The sequence below is a fragment of the Vombatus ursinus genome, unplaced genomic scaffold, assembly GCF_900497805.2.
Source record: "Vombatus ursinus unplaced genomic scaffold, bare-nosed wombat genome assembly UNPS02012602.1, whole genome shotgun sequence".
NCBI lineage: Eukaryota > Metazoa > Chordata > Mammalia > Diprotodontia > Vombatidae > Vombatus > Vombatus ursinus.
The window spans coordinates 1,894,675-1,912,132 of NW_020952380.1; the positions used below are offsets into that span (position 1 = coordinate 1,894,675).

The 17,458-nt window shown below is 37.9% G+C and overlaps 1 protein-coding gene across 1 annotated transcript in view; it reads right to left on the reverse strand.

Annotated features, from left to right (window-relative positions):
- Window positions 1-17,458, reverse strand: part of MTHFD1L (methylenetetrahydrofolate dehydrogenase (NADP+ dependent) 1 like) — a 214,189-nt gene that overhangs the window by 184,549 nt on the left and 12,182 nt on the right. Inside the window, exons 3-7 of the mRNA XM_027857977.1 lie at window positions 14,309-14,359; window positions 14,173-14,226; window positions 11,755-11,879; window positions 9,199-9,299; window positions 6,226-6,362 (exon numbers count right to left, since the gene is read on the reverse strand). Of these exons, the coding sequence (XP_027713778.1) occupies window positions 6,226-6,362; window positions 9,199-9,299; window positions 11,755-11,879; window positions 14,173-14,226; window positions 14,309-14,341 (450 nt within the window). The 5' untranslated portion in view covers window positions 14,342-14,359. The remainder of the gene's footprint in view (window positions 1-6,225; window positions 6,363-9,198; window positions 9,300-11,754; window positions 11,880-14,172; window positions 14,227-14,308; window positions 14,360-17,458) is intronic.

The following is a 17,458-nucleotide window of genomic DNA, read 5'->3' on the forward strand; positions in this document are numbered from 1 at the left end:
GATCATAGCCTTAAACCTATCACACAAAAGAATGGGTGTGTCTACTACAATCCCCCTACCCAGCCATACCCCCACTTCATGAATATCTGTAGATATGGTAGTAGGCTGCTTTATAAGCAATAAATGTGTGCAGCACAGTCTATAGTGTTTGGGACTGGGGTGGATCCATGTTTTTGGGGGACGGGAGGGTTTGGGAGGGGACTTCTTTTAAAACCCAGGCTAGCCATGGTATCCCCAAATGTGGTTTAGTTTTGGGGCCGACCCAGTAACTCTAATATAGATTATAAGAGTTCTAGAGACCAGGAAAGGGTGTATGTAAGAGATTTCTCAGACCTCCAGGGCCAGATTGAGGCCAGGGCTTTGGCTTCAGAACAACCAATCAGCATTTTTCAGCACAGGGCTGAATTGGCCACATGCCCAGGTATCCCCCACCCCTTCTCTGGGAAATATATGTTGAATGCATTCCCTTCCCCCTAACTTTGGGAATTACATGCTGAATGCATAATGCATTAGGAAGATCATAGGTAGTACTCTGGATCTGAGCCTTAAACTCGGCTCTTAATTCTCCTTGATAAAAGCAGATGCTGTTCCACAATGCTGTTGTTCACTTATCCACAGAACTCAAAATATGCAAGTCACAATTCCCGCTACTGCTACACAGGGAGCACACGGATCATTAGACACTATTTTAGAAAAGTAAAATACTTTAAATTTTAAGCTCCCAGAACACAGGGCTCACAACTGAGAACAAACATTGTGATATGTTTAAGATGAAGTTTTCCACTTGGCTAACATTCCCTAAACACAGGACCACACAGGAGCTGGCCAGCTCCCTCCCTAACACTATAGGTAAAAAAGAATCCTACAAAAGTCAACACAATTTGATGAACTGAGAGAGGGCCTTCCCTGGACTCTATTTACTCTGCTTACTCACTTAAAATTTTGAATAACTGCTAGTTCATCAGTGGAGAAAAACTGGCCTATACTCTTACAGCATTCTAAGTGGTGCATTGTAGTGGTAACAAAAACCCAGGGTCACTAAACTATACAGGGACCCCTGTGGGTAACGATGACTTAGAAAACCACACATTTACATTATCTATGTTATACTGTATTTTTACTTATTTTGTTAAATATTTTCCAATTAGGGTTATCAAGTCTGACACCGCTGGTGTAGTGGATAAAATACTGAACTTGGAATCAAGAACACCTGAGTTCAAATCCAGTTTTTCAGATACACACCAGCTGTGTGACCCTAGGCAAGCCTCTTAAATTCTCACAGCCCCAGCTTCCTCATCTGTAAAGTGGGGATAGTAATTATCTCCCAGGGTTGTGGTAAGGATCAGAAGAGGTCATTTATGTAAAGCACTTTGCAAACCTTTACATAGCTGTATAAAACTGTTTATTATTATTGACTGATTCAATAAAGAAGTTTGCTTAACAATAGTCTTTTACATATACATGACATTCAACAGAAATTCAGTGGGCATATGTCATCCTTTTTGGCAGCCAGCCCAATTTCCCAAACTTACTTCACAAGGTATATTTTAGGAAATAGAGAAAAAAAAATTAACATTTATTAAGCACTTACTATATGTGAGGCACTGTGCTAAGCACTTTTAGCAATTGATCCTAATATTTGGGTGCAAAAGTCATAATTCCCTTTTCTTTCCTCCCCTCCCCCAAATTCAAGTCACACACGAAATTCCTGACCAAATTTCTCACAGTTGTGCCAAGCACTGAGCCAGCTACAAGTAACCACTTATTAAATGGTTTGGGATCTCCGCCGACTCTCATTGTACCTATACTACCTTCAGCCTAAAGATGCCTTCCCCAACCTCCACAAGCCAAAAAGCCACATAAACAAAACAAAACAAAACAATTAAGTTAAGTGGACTAATTAAAATTTCTCAGTCTCTCCTTCAGAACCATGTATGAACAGGGGTTCTTAAACTAGCATCTGGAAACTTATTTCTAAAAAAAATTACTTAACTGTATTTAAATGTAATTGGCTTCTTTCATAATGTTATGTATTCTATTTCATGCATTTAAAAACATTATTTAGAGAAGGGGCCAAAGGCTTCACCAAATCCCTGATTCAGAGGGTACAGTAAGTGTGGCCTTGGCTACAGCCTTTAGGGAGCTAGCTCTGTGGCTAAGTGTGATTTTGCCGGCTGTACCCTTCCATCACAAGGTTTGAATCTAAATTCCAGAGGAACTAATCCTCTAAGTAAAAGTACATTAAGTGGAGACTGATGTCCAGTACTGCCAGATTCAAGAATACCTAAAAACAGTCATGACCTCTGCTTTCTCCATACCTTTTGGCAATCTGATAAAGACACTGTACTTGGAGGTACAAACCCTGGGTTTGATTGCCCTCAGGGAAGTCACTGGTCCTCTCTAGGCCTCAGTTTCCTCATCTATAAGGTAGGGAGTAAGAATACTAACACCATCAACCTCACAGGGTTATTACAAAGAAAGCACTCTGTACACCTGCATAAGTGTTGATTATTATTCTGAAAATTTTAAAATTTTGAAAAATTTTGAAATATTTGAAAAATAGGGAAAGGGTATCAAAAATCGATGACAAGAAAAAAAGAGGAAAAAGATGCCCTGAGCTCATGCATGGTATAATCAAGATTTGACTTCATATAGTGCAAACTGCTTAAGTCACAGCTAAAAAAGGCGTGTGTTCTTGGGTTCTGGCAAAACATTAGCCTGAACAAGTAAGGAGGCCAAGGAGAGGAAATGATAAGTGAGACTATTCTGTATCCCAGAGCCAAAATGAAATTTTGAAGGCAAATGTGTGGAACCTCAGACCTTTCTTTGGCAGCAAAAAGTAACAGAGATTGCTATAGGAAGTAATGATAGGGGTGTTGGTTGGCATGTATGGGATTCATCGCACCCTAGATGTAAGAACCATGGATGCTCAGCAAGTGTTTCTATATCAGTTCTTCATGAGAACATGTGTATATATCTCCAGATCCACATGCTTCCTACAGAAAAGTCTCAAAATTGCTTATTTTGAAATATCAAGAGACCTTTTTTGAAAAAGAAAGTGACAAAGACTTTCTTTATTCACTACGAAGATTCAATTAAAAATAAAAGAGCAGGGGAAAGGGATTGATGTGCTAAGTAAAAAGGACTTCTTAAAATGCCATATTGTTTCAAAAATAAAAACCAGACAGCAAAAGCATCTGCGGCAGCTGTGAAAGCATTCAGTTGCCAATGGAGGTATTTTCTCTTCTTACCACAGCTGTTCAGCTCAAGGAATATTTTGTTTTCCTTTTCCTCTGAGCTTCTGAACCCAAAATACTTAGCTCTAAAATACGACGGGCTACATTTGAATTTTCTTTAATTGGCTGCCACCTTGTGGAAATCTCTGGGAAAGTAGCTTGACCCTTCATTCAAGTTCAAAAATCAGAGAGAGCCTTTATGGCAATGTAATTACAGACCACCCTGCAAACTCACCATCTTCACCAGCTCTCAGAGCTCGAACAGACCCCAGGGGCCATCTAGTCTAAGGGTTCTTAAACTGGGTCCACAGACCCCGTTCCCCCCAAGAAATCTATCAATAGACCTCAGATCGGGCAGCTAAGTGTGCACTGGATAGAGTGCCTGGACTGGAGTCAAGAACACTCATCGTCCTGAATTCAAATTCGGCCTCAGACACTAGCTGTGTGACCCTGGGCAAGTCATTTCACCCTGTTTGCCTTAGTTTCCTTATCTGTAAAATGAGCTGGAGAAGGAAATGGCAAAGCACTCCAGTATTTTTGTCAAGAAAACCCCAGTCAGACATGACTGAAAAACAACTGAACAACAGAGTTCAAAAGTCCGTGAACTCGGCTGGATGGGAGAAAAAACTTACTTATTTTCACTACCTATAACAGAAATTTAATTTCTCCTTCAATTAGGAAGATATGCACCAAACCACAACAGGATTAGTTGTCCTCATGACTTTGTCACTGATAGAAATCCTAGATACTTCCATATTCACATTAGTTGTTGCAGGTATCTTAAAGTAGTATATGCTCATAACTATTCTAAAATTAATGCATTTATAGACTCTTTAACTTCCTATATTTTAAATGCATTGTTTTGTTATTTAATGCAATAAAAGAACCTATATTACAATATCAAATTTGATTTTAAAAGTATTTTATAACTATTTCAATATAATTGAAATATATTTGATAGCCATTTCAATATAATTGAAATGTATAACTGAAATTTACAATCCTATACATTTTAAAAGTATTTTTTTAGAAGGGGTCTAGGCTTCACTAGACTGTTAAAGTTCAGGCACAAATGAGTTAAGAACTTCTAGACTAGTCCAACTTCTTTTTTTTTTTTTTGGGTGAGGCAGTTAGGGTTAAGTGACTTGTCCAGAGCCACACAGCTAGTGAGCGTTATGCGTCTGAGGCCATGAACTCAGGTCCTCCTGACTTCAGGGACAGTGTTCTATCCACTGTGCCACCTAGCTGCTCCTGACTAATCCAACTTTTAACTGAGCCAGAATCTCATTTACATGAAGTGGTCATATACCACTCTCACATATTTTAGATGGGATTGTGCCAAACTTTAGTAAGGATTCCAAGAGTACAAATAATGATTAATCTAAATAATTTTATCATTCCAAAAATTTATTTGAAGTACAAATTATGCTCTTCAATTTTCACATGATAGGTGAAATTTTTACTTGGAAAATGAGGTGTGGGGAAGAATATACTACTTAGAAAAAAATTACATCTATGAGGCTGGTTCTATACCTCAGATTCAATGAAAGTATCAGCACATACACTCAATACAATGGAGAACAGGGGTCGCTAACTTTTTCCAAAAGATCATCTATTTTCCAATTCCACGAAGGCTTAAGATTGATTATGGAGAAGTAAAGGGAGAAGGAGTGGAACAAAGGAGAAGAGCCAGGATACTGAGGGGAGAAGAACTTTGTCCAGGTCCTGACAGTGAGTGGGGGTGAGTTGCGGTCGGGAGGGGTGGGAAGTATAAGGGGAGAAGAGAACAGGCTGCCATGTCTCTCTCCCTCTAACGCATAATGGCCCAAGCTTGACAGGGAAACATACTACCAACCACTGGCCCCATAATCAATCAGATGAGGCCTCATCATAGACTGTCATGAGAACAATAGTTGGGCATCTAGCACAGACACTTAATAATAAATGCATGATGACTATTGAAAGTCTAGACTCTCCAGGACAGCATCATCATTCTTTTTTTAATGGAACAAAACGCACTGAGATTAATCCGGTAACCCCCTAGACAAATTTCAGTAACAGAAAAACCCTGCATGTAAATTACATCCTCAACTAAGCTGTTGTAACTTAAAATAGGTGGGAGGAAAATAGCTAGCAGAGAACCATGATTGTGATCTAAAGATCAGAAGCAACTATGGAAGATGACCACACTGAGGAGGTGAAGATGCACCGTCTGACACAAAGACAGGCAACTAGGACAGACTCACATCATAAGTGCATTAAAAAGATTCAGTACAAAGGGCTAGGTGAGTGGTAAAAGCTCATTACCGAGGTGAGGAGGAGTTAGGAAAGGCTTCACGGAGGAAGCAGCATTTCAGTTGGGCTTTAAAGTATTCAAGGAACCATTGTATGTTGGGAACACGGAGAGGGAAGGCAGGGATTACCATATGGTGAGAGATCTGGCCAGGCTGGTCTTAAATGTGAGGCAAGAGAAAATAGACTTCATTCATTCGACAGCAGGGAGTCTGTTCACAGAAGGACTCTTCCCAGGTGACTGACTATATTTAATAATCTCTTTTATGCTGAGTGAGCCCTACCCTTTCCTTTTTTCTAAATACAAATAACAAGGCACTCTCCTCTCTTCTTCCCCAATTCTGGCTGGATGGTCAATAGTCGGACTCCAGGAAATGAAAGCTCTCTGTGGAGTTCAGCGTGTCCTGCTCCCCAGTCCTAAATCCAACAGCAGCAGCTCAGTTGTCTGCTTAAGACTTAAGAGACAAACTATTCGAATTACTTGAAAATAACTACCTGTAAACGCTAAGGATTTCTGGTCTTGGGGCTGCTATTTTCCTATACAATGGTCAATTACTCTTAATATTTTCATTTCCTTGGGAGGGTATTTGCCACTCAAAAACATCAAACCTCACAGTCTACGTTTTCAAAAACATCAAACTTCAAGGCTCAATTCCAAATTCTGTCCTGCAAGGGCTGCATGATGCAGGCTATTTACCTTGCTCTGAAGCTGAGGAGTCTTCCATGGGCAGATCATTGTCATGGCTCCTTTCCTCTGGAATAGGCACTGCAGGGCAGCTTCCAAAGGTCCGTGGGCCCCTACCACCAGCACTTTCTTCCCATCTATGATGAACTCTGAAAAGAAAAAAAAAAGAAAAAAAGCCCCAATCTATCATCATCATCAAGATTTCTGGACTTTTCTATGAGTCCTAGATGTGAAGAAATGAAAGCCCCACTTTTAACATTAAACCAGTTGGGACTAATCCATGATGGAGAATCAGCATGACAGCAAGCTCTCTCAGAATGCTCCCCTGGGAGCAGGATGTTCTGTTCTTCCCACCCCCAGGGAACGGGCAGTTCTGAGGAAATAAAATTTCAGGTTAACTGATAAAAACCTTTGTTTCAACCCTTGTTACTAGAAAAACCTCCCTATAATGCATTCTAAAAATGTACCCTCTCTACCCTTGAAGGTACTGCATCAATGGATCTGTGATCTAACTGATGTGGTTAATTCCTTCCACTGGTGCAGAGTGTAACCCAATCCCCACTTTTCCCAGCCTATTTAATTATGATTTATATTTTCCCACAGTTCCTCCGAAGAGAATCTACCCAATACAACAGAAGCCTTCCTCTGGCTCTTTTTTTTATAGTGTGTGGGTACCAGGGCAACATTTAGTTTGTCCGTGTTATTCCTCCTTTTCTGAACACACATTTTCTCATTCGTATCCTCTATGCCCCAGAAAAAAATCCACAAAATATATGCTTACAGAACATAACTCTCTTCTTTTTAAAAAAATAATGAAGGCTCTTGTAGAACATTGGGATGATCTGTCTGAATAATACATATACATTGACTATCATGTAGATGGCATAAGGAAACTGGGCTTTCTGTGTATGCTGACCACAAGACAAGTCCTGGAAGTTGACTCTTTTAATAAATGCCTGACATAATCTTGCTGGGTTGTCATTTTTCTTTTCTTTTTTCCTTCTAAAAGCAGATCGCTTAAAATAAAATTTATTTGAGTTCCAGTTAATCAAGGTTTTATTAAACAGCACATTCAATATACTAAATATCCTACAATCATTTATTCACTAAATTGAACATTTGTGAAGCAGAGAATACCAATACCTTTATGTTACACATAGAAGAATTCAAGGCCAAGGGAATAAGCCTGAAAATATCTCTGAATGGCAGCACGGCTTAGCTCCCATGCGTTGAACTAAATAAACTATAATTTGTTATGCAGCAGAAAGGATGTGAGACTAAGATGCAGAAAAGACCGGGGTTCTAGTTTAGACTCTAACCAAGAGCTGTGCAGGAAGGTCACACTTTTCCTCTATGGGGCTTAGTTTTTTTCCCATGAAAATATCTAGGGCAATAATCCTAGGAATCTATGCTTATTCAGGACAGTCTTTTCAATTAGCACAAGATGGTGGATTTTAAATAAACTAATGCCAAAAGCATTATTCTTCAGCATATCTGCTCTGACTGCTTCTGGGGGGAAATTCAGAATCTATATGAAAGCATTTTTTTTCTTTCAACTTCATGTTTTTTCCTTTTATATGGTATTGTAACTATCCAAGTTAAAATAAAATATTAGTTAAATATTATAATAATAATAAATAAAATAGTAGTTAAAATAAAAATTAGCCAAGAATAGATAACTATAACCTTCTTTCCCTCATCCCTCCCCAATTAAATTATTTCAGAGGGAAAAAATGAAAGTAACTTTTAGATTTCAATTTAGAATCGCATAAAAAGGTAATCTTTCCAAATATATAAACATTAATGTCTTGGCTAACTTTTTACGAGAGACTATGAGAGGAAAAAATACTAGATTTGGAATCAGAAAACCTTGAGCACCAGCACTGTAATTACTTAACTGGGCAACCACAGGAGAATAAATTACTTAATCTGACTCTCCATTTACTAATGCATAAAACAAAGTGATTAATACCTGTCTGCCTAACATATAGGGTATTGGAAAGATCAGATAAGAAAGCGTAGCAAAGCTCTTTGTAATAACAACAGTAATTATTAATATGTAAATAGTGTTTTAAGGTTTGTATCTGAGGCAGGATTCCAACTCTGGCCTTCCTGACTTCAAGGCCAGCCCTTCTATCTGCTATCTCCCCTCAGACTCCAATAAAAACTTTTTAGGAATCCTAAACCCAAGAGTCTTGGAAATAGTAATGCTCCCCAAACTACCAGACCAATCCATGCAGTTATTACTGAGGTGAAAAGTCATGGTACAGAAGTAGCCCACCTTACTCACTTCCACCAGCAACAATTGCTGACCAATTACCATCAATAGTCAAAGGGGCACAAGAGCCCTAGAAATGTCAGCATACCCCAGACCACCATTCCTTCATCGAGCCTAGCCATTCCCACCAAAGGTCAAACAACTGACACAGGGCACACAAGCCAACCTAGCAGAAGCAGCTTCCTAAGGGAGTGAGACAAGGGTCAGCATATAACAGGCCAGTCAAACCACCACTGCCATGCTATCCTCCATCTCCTCTCAGATCCTGATGGAAGACACCCCAAGTCCCTGAATCCAAGAACCTTGGGAACAGCAGTACTTGCTACTACAGTGTTATAGAATGCCTCCAACCATCACCCTGGGAAAGCAACCCATGTGGAGATATAGCTTGGGAACTGCTCATGCAGGTACCATGACCACAGCTACTGACGACCCAGAAAAGAAAGTCCTTGGCACTGTCAAATGGTTCAGCTTCAGAAAATGATATGATTTTACTGATGGAAATGACACTAAAAAAGAGGCATTACCATTATTACAAGAACCTTGAGACATTTCCATCTCACTTGAAGCTGGATCTGTCCTTCTTTCTCTTTCCCTTCCTTTCCATCTCACTTGTAGTTGAACCTTTTTTCCTTCCTCTATCCCTCCTTCCTTCCTTCCTTTAGCAATACTTAAATGACAATTACTATTATTACTTTTGCTATTACCTGATTTCTCAAGAAGTTCAATCACAGCTCTGGCAGTAGGTGAAACAAAACATTCATGGGCATCTCCACGTACCAACTTTCCCAGGTTTATATCTGTCACCCTGAGGCATAATACAAAGAAATATGTAAATGAGATGGTAACAAATATTCAACTAAATTCAGCATGGTGAAGTTTAAAGGAAATATGACCCAGGGCTTGATAAACTGAATGATTAAAAATAAGACTGAAAGTGAGCAGAGAATGAAATTTACTTTGTAATGAATATTGGTGGAAGAATCTTCACTCTGACCCCACAGGCCAAAAAGGAGATCTCAATGGGAGTTAAAGCCTTAAATTCATGCTTCAAGCTACTCCCCAAATCTACTGCTAACCATCTCACTTTTGGACAACCTGGCAAAACAGGGTCAAAACCCATATATTCACCTCCATGTGCACTCCATTTCTGTGACTGATCTCCAAGTCACTAAAGTTCAGTTCCCTCAGTTTCCTCAACTGTAGAATAAGGGCAACATAATAGATGATTTCTAAGGTTCCTTCCAGTTCTAGAACTATGATATTATGAATTTTTGGTACCAAAATGACTTAAAGTAAGGACACAATGGGGGAGAGGGGAGTAGGTTCAATTTCTTTGCCAGTTCAAATTCAGACCAAAGTAGAGCCAGACTCTCTCAAAGTGGATAACATGAGTTGATGGTCTTGATGAAGTTTATTTGCAAAATAATTACATTTTCTTAAAAGAATTTTTCATATTTTGCCACTTTACTTAGAAAATTTTAAAATCAATCACTGAAAGTGATAAACTCACTTTCAGGTTTTAGAAGTTCTCATCCATCAAGGCTAAAGTGCATTAATAAAGAAAGAATACATAATACATAAATTCCCTGTTTTCCATTAATGTATTACAGGGCTCAACTCAAGATGGCATGACCCCATGGCACCTCAAAATTTCATTACTGTGCCCTGTGTTAATGATTAGATAGTAAACCATGAATCCTTCTCCAAAGTTTACTATCTAGTAATTAATACAATGCACATAGATTCTTTTTAATCTAGATATATTTAATATATTTATTAAGGTTGAGGCCCAGCCCTCTATCCACTGCACCACCTAGTCAACCCAAGTGGCTGATACTACCACCGGAATCCTGATACATAACAGAAATGATTGCTAGCCATCTGTCCTTAATTAAAGTCAGTGTTGGGGCCTAAGCAAGGAAGATCCTAAATATTCAGATAGCTTGTGGTCTTTTAACTGAGTATGGGTAGTGAATTTAAGAGTATCTTATCACATAATAATCAAGCACATTCTGGTATTAGTAACATTAAGAAATAGGAATTCCATTTACAAAAATATTAAATATTTGGGAATTAATTTACCTAGATATACAAATGAAAAGTGTAAAGAGAGACAAAAAATTATAATAACTGAAATAAAGAAAGACCTAAAATGCTAGCGGGACAATCAATATTTATGGGATGGACTGTATCAATGTAATTAAAGTGATAATACTCCCTAAATTAATTTGCATATTTAATTTTAAAATAGAGAGGCAGCACAAAATATTGGTTAGAAAACTGGTCTTGGGAGTCAGAAAGAGCTGGATTCATTTCCACCCATCGTATATACTGGCTGTGTGAACCTGGGCAAGTTATTTAATCTCTGCGCTCTAGCAACTAAGGAGTAAGTTGCAGAAAAGGTATCAATTTGAATTAGTAAAGGAAATTCCTTACTGGGAACAAAAAATTTTTTTTTAAAAAGGTAAAAACTATTTTAAATATCAGTTGATTTCCTTAAAAGACAACATGAAAGCAGTATGGTAGAATGGAAGAGCCAGAGGATCTGGGTTTGAATTTTAACTCTGCTACTACTATGTGACTGTAGGCAAATCACTTCACATCTGTAGGCCCCAGTTTCTCACCTGCAAAATCAAAAGGTGAACTAGATGACCTTTAAAATCTAACATCTTTTTGAGCTCCAAATTTATGGTCCCAGGATCTTATGAATGCACCTCAGTCCCGACTGCAATAATGGACATGTTTCAACAAGTTTATCAACCCTACAATACTCCGGGATCCAAATTAATGCAGCTGATATTTATTATTTAGTTTTTTAAATTTAAAATTAAACCTTGTTATTTTGATTAAAAAGAAAATCTTTTGTGGTTGTTTTGGTGGTCCTGAACTGGGTTAGAAATGTTGAAGGATGCAGTGCTGCCGGGAAAGTAGGTCCGTGAGTGGGTAAATCACAGAGGATAATCAAGGGAACAGAAAGAGAGTTTGGCCATAGTTGCTAATTTACTAAATGACAACCTGGTGATTCAAAAGAATATCTCATCAAAAATTATAACGAGTTCCTTACAAAGAATCAAATCATTAATAGAGCTTCCAGGATTTCTCAAGTTTTCTTTTTGACTTGTTATAACAGTGAACTCACACAGTGGAAAATTTAGTGAAAAAAATCACTTAATAAAGGTGAAACAACATCAAAAGCCATTTAATTTCTCTGAGTGGTTAATAAATGTTATATTTGATGAATGACTACAGTGACTTCTTACCCATCCACATCTTTGTCTGGTTTCAAAGCATTCAGTATCTTGTTGCTAAATGAGCTGAGGGACAGCTGAAGAGCGAGACCATGAATCCTAGCATCTTCATTGAGCTTCAAGATTTCATCGATAATCTAAATAGAAAAATATCAGAAACTATTTTGATTAAGCAACCAATAACCACACATTTTTATTTAACAAGAAGCATTTTGATTTAAAAGTAAATTCCTAGGGGAAGCTAGGTGGTACAGTGGATAGAGCTCTGGTCTTAGAGTCAGGAGGACCTGAGTTCAAATCTGACCTCAAACACTTAACACCTACTAGCCGTGCAACCCTGGGCAAGTCACTTAAACCCGATCACCTCACCAAAAAGCAAAAAAGAAAGAAAAAGAAAAGAGAAAAAAAAATTCCTGTTCTGTGCTGAATGTTGGGTAAAAAAACAGTGTTGAGTTATCATTCCACTCCATCTTTTTTTTCCCTTTTTCTATGATATAAAATTTCAATAAAACAAACAAATTAATAAATAACAAAATAAATAAAAACATTTAAAAAACAAAACATAAAAAAAATAAAATTTTAAATTCTTTTTTAAAATTTCAATAAAAATATTATTTAAAAGACCCTCTATTGCCTGGGCAACCATTGCAGGAGGGCCGTATCTGGTAAGGGACTCCCAGAATCACAGAATGTTAAGAGTTGGAAGGGCCCTTAGACGGTTCAAGTCCAACCCATTCATTTTTACAGATGAGGAAACTGAGGCTGCAGGGCATTCAAGTGACCTGTCCAGCTAAGTGAGTAGCAGAGCTGTAACTTGTCTTTTGGATCAAAGTCCAGCACCTTTCTACTTTACCAAGTTGCCTCCATGATTAACTATTTTGTCAAATGTTGGCAATATTTCTCTCATCATAAATGTTTATCTAATTTTCAAAACACATTCCCTGGCAAGTCTGATAATAAGCTGAAGGAAAGACTAAAAATACCAATGGAGCAATCTATGCATATCAAGAATTGCTGGGAAAAAAAAAAAAAGAATTGCTGGTCTACTCAACCTCAGAGAAGAGGCCCCTTTTCATGTCTCCCATTCAACCCCAAATATAAAAAAAAAAAATGACTGAGGAATGCTGACCTTACTAGCTGCTTCTGAAGGTGAATCTCTGCACCAACAGAAGCAACTAGAAACTTGGCCCTAACAAAAATAACATAAGGTTACTTAAGTATTGGGCAAATAAGTGTTACTGGAGATGGAGTTCAGGGCCTGGAGTCAGGAAGACTCATTTTTCTGAGTTCAAATCTGGCCTTCAGACACTTACTAGCTGTGCGACCCAGGGCAAGTCACTTCACCCTGTTTGCCTCGGTCTCCTCATCTGTAAAATAAGCTGGAGAAGGAAATGGCAAACCATTCCAGTATCTTTGCTGAGAAAACCCCAAATGGGGTCACGAAGAGTCAGACATGACTGAACAACATTTAAGGTATTCTATTTCCTCTTCTGTGAATCTGAGCAGTTTATATTTTTGTAAATATTCATCCATTTCACTTAAATTGTCAGTTTTACTGGCATATAATTGGGCAAAATAACTCCAATAATTGCTCTCATCATCATTAATGGTGCATTCACCCTTTTCAATTTTGATACTAGTAATTTGATTTTCTTCTTTTTAAAAATCAAATTAACCAATAGTTTATCTATTTTATTGGTTTTTTCATAAAACAAGCTCCTAGTTTTATTATTAGTTCAATGGTTTTCTTACTTTCACTTTTATTACCCTCTCCTTTGACTTTCAGGATTTTCATTTTGGTGTTTAATTGGGGATTTTAAATTTGTTCTTCTAGTTTTTAGCTGCATGAACAATTCATTGATCTGCTTTTTCTCTTTTTCACTGGCATGCTGTTTCAGAGACACAAACATTTCCCTAACTACTGCTTTGGCTGAATCCCACATATTTTGCTATGTTGTCTCCATTGCTGCAGATTGTTATCTGTCCTGAAGTTTATTCTTTTAAAAGTCACGTAAAACAGATGTTAACCAAAGTAAGTGAATAAAACATCATTGTTTGAGTTTTTTATGTATCAACTGGTTGATAAGGTGGTAGAGGGAAGGAGTTGCATTTTGTATCTAACCTCTACCTCACCAGAGTGTGTTGCTTTGCACAAAGGCCTCTAGTATAATATAAGCAAAGTGAAAATAAATAAAATAATAGAATTTTACACTTAGAAGGGCCTTTAGAGATCATTCAGCCCAACCTCATCATTTTAAAGATGAAAACACTGAGCCATAGTGAAGGAACAATTCCAAGGTCACACAGGAATCGAAAGACTATTTCTATCAAGTGGAAAAGATATATTCCTTTTAAATTCTTAGCCACAGGAAAGGGCTGGATCTCTTCCAGCTTGGCAATATTAATAAAAGGAACACAAGAGACCATTACCTCATCTTCACTGGTGTCAGGAGGCAGGCAAACATGAGTAATGTTCAGACCAGCCTGAAAAGAGAGAATCAAGTTATTTTAAAAACCTAAACATATAATTCAAAATTACAAGGGAACAAAAATTTCCAAGCCTCACCTCTTCTGCCAAGTTCTGGTTTATCTCCTGCATCCAGTTATCATCACCTGCCTTAAGCGGGGGAAAAGGAGAGGAAAGTACATTAAAACACACATAAAGAAATAATACATAATTATTAAAAATAAACTTCCAGAGAAAGAACTGATGGAGTTTGAATGTAGATTGAAGCACCCTTTTAAAAATTTTTTTTGTTGGATTTCTTTTTGGTCTGTGTTTTCTTTTGCAACATGGCTAATATGGAAATATATTTTGCATGACTTCACATGTATAATTTGTATCAAATTGCTTGCCTTCTCAAGGTGGGGGGTGGGCAAGAGGGAGAGAAAGAATTTGGTGCATAAACATTAAAAATTTTTTACATGTAACTGAGAAATATTTAATGAAATACATAAAAGTATTTGGTGCATAAACATAAAAATTTTTTACATGTAATTGAGAAATATTTAATGAAATATATAAAAGTATATGGAGGAAAGAATAAGTCTTTGATTATAGAATAATTAGAGGGGGAAATAAGATGTATACAAGAGTAATATTTACTGAATTGAATAAAAATTAAATCTAAGCATACTTAAAGGTTTCAAATGTAGGTGAACACTTTTTTCTCAGTACTCACATCTTATCAGAAATTCTTAACCTGGGGTCCACAGACCCTTTAGATTTCTGGAGGGGGGGGGGAAAGGGTGTCTAGTGAATTAGGATGAGGAAAAAAAAAACCCTACACATTTCTTTTCACTGACTTCTAACAAAATTTTATCATATTTATCATTTACTTACAAACATTATTCTGAGAGAGTCTATAACACATAAAATGGTGAAGAACTTCTGGCTTAAGTAGAAACTACTTTCTTTTCAGAGCCCTTGATGGGGTACACACAGGGACCCTCTAGCACCAGCACAAAGTGAGACAGAAGGGCAGGCAGCCCAGACAGTCAAAATAGAAGCAAAGAGGGCCAGGGGCCTACACAGCTAACTAGCAAACAGCCGAACATTTACAAGGACAGAAAAGTCACTTTGAGATGTAAATGAATTTGGGAGAGTTTGGGTCCCTAAGGTCAAATTTAGAAAGATCTATCAGCAGTATTACTGTAGTGTCCAAACAAGAAGGGACGGGGTCTTCCAAAGGCAGTATTTGCTTACTTAGTACAAGGGTCCACAGCTCCCAGACCAAAGGGTGCTTACAGTCTAATGGAAACTTCAAAGAGGAGGCCTGAGCCTTCCTGTACACAGTGCAGTATGCTGTGTTCAACATAGACATAAATGCAAAGAGAACCAGTTCAGGGCCACTAGGTGGCGCCATAGTGCAGAGAGCCCTGGGCCTGGAGTCAGGAAGACTCATTTTCCTGAATTCAAATCTGACCTCAGACACTTACTAGCTGTGTGACCCTGGGCAAGTCGGTTTACCCTGTTTACCTCAGTTTCCTCATCTGTAAAATAAGCTGGAGAAGGAGATGGTAAAGCACTCCAGTATCTCTGCCAAGAAAACTCCAAATGGGGGTCATGAGGAGTCAAACATGACTGAAATGAATGAACAACAGAACCAGCTGAACTACCACCTTCTAGACCAAGGGACTCCATGCAGGGGAAGAGTGAAGGACTCCATTAGAAAATTTCAATGACAGTAATAATTTCCCTCTAAAACATTGTTTGAAATGATATATGATTGGGGCAGCTAGGTGGCACAGTGGATAGAGCACCATCCCTGGAGTCAGGAGGACCCAAGTTCAAATCTGGCCTCAGGCACATTACACTCCCTAGCTGTGTGACCCTGGGCAAGTCACTCAACCCCGACTGCCTCCCCCCCCAAAAAAAGAAATGACATATGATTTAAACATTTAATATAAGATAAAATAAAATAATTTTGGTTCAATTCTATTATTGTCATTTACTCAAAATGAGCAGGGCATAGAACTAGCTAAAGTCTACAAAAATAACCCAAGATATCAGCTACATTAACTGGTTAGTTCCTATTTTGTCAGTTTGCAAATTTATAGCTTTAGACTTCAGCTACAGCTCACTACTGTTTTACCTTATACTGATTTTTCCCTTTCAGCTATCTGCTCTTCGGTCCGTAAACCATCACCTTCCCTTATCTACTCTTTGAAATTCTATTGTACTCACCCTTCTTATGTAACTACAACTTACATAATGTTGCTGAAAATGCTGCCCAGGGGTGACTGATATATACAGTGAGTCTCTGCTCTGACCGTTAGAAACTGGTTTTTAATCATATCTCTGTACCACTCCTGATCTTCAAATAATTTTTGTCACAGTAAGCACTTAAATACCTATTGAAGCTTAACTTTTTTCAGAGTAAAAATAGGTGAATATCTTTCATTATGTTCTAGAACAATCCTATACAAAATTCTCAACTCACTAAAAAAAAATCCAGTTTATACCCAAGTACTAGAGAGATTTCCTTAGTGATCAGATTTTTTTAGGTTGCTTTAAAAAAATAGGGAACACTAGGGAAGGCGGAGCCTCTCTGGTGGGTTTGGCCTGGGGCCTGGGCGTTCAGCTTGCGGGGCAGGCAGCTGCACGTGCACAGCTTGGGTATGGGCCCTGGGGATAAACTTGCAGGAATTATCACTTTGTAGAACTGACTGAGATAACCACTGGAGTCCAGTGTACAAAGAAACTGCAGCATTTAAGATTATCTTGTTTCTGGATATCAGTGAACAAGCACCATGCAATGGGGAAGAACAAAGCTGAAAGGACAGAAGATCAAGAATGTATTTCATATTGCCAGCAAAAATGTGAAAAATAAATTTAAAAATAAAGCAAAACCAGTTACCACAAATCTTAAGAAGATAAATACTGTGAATGAAGAAAAAGTTAGAAATGTAAATAAGGCATTCATGGATACCCAAAAAGAGCTTCCACTTTTCTCAAAAAAGCTGTCACTTAAACCAGTCCCGAAGCACCTGATTTCTCAGTGCTCTGAAGGTGAAACAATTAGTGTGGATGATGCTACGAGTTGAATGGCTCAGTTGCAACATATATTGTAAGTATTTGGATTCTAAACCAACAAAACTAGTGTTAGTATAATTTTATCTTCTTGTTAATGTACAGGCATTGGACATTTAAATGCAACTACACAGAGAGAGCTTTCCTAAAATCTAGGAAAGCGGAACGTCAAGAAGTCAACAA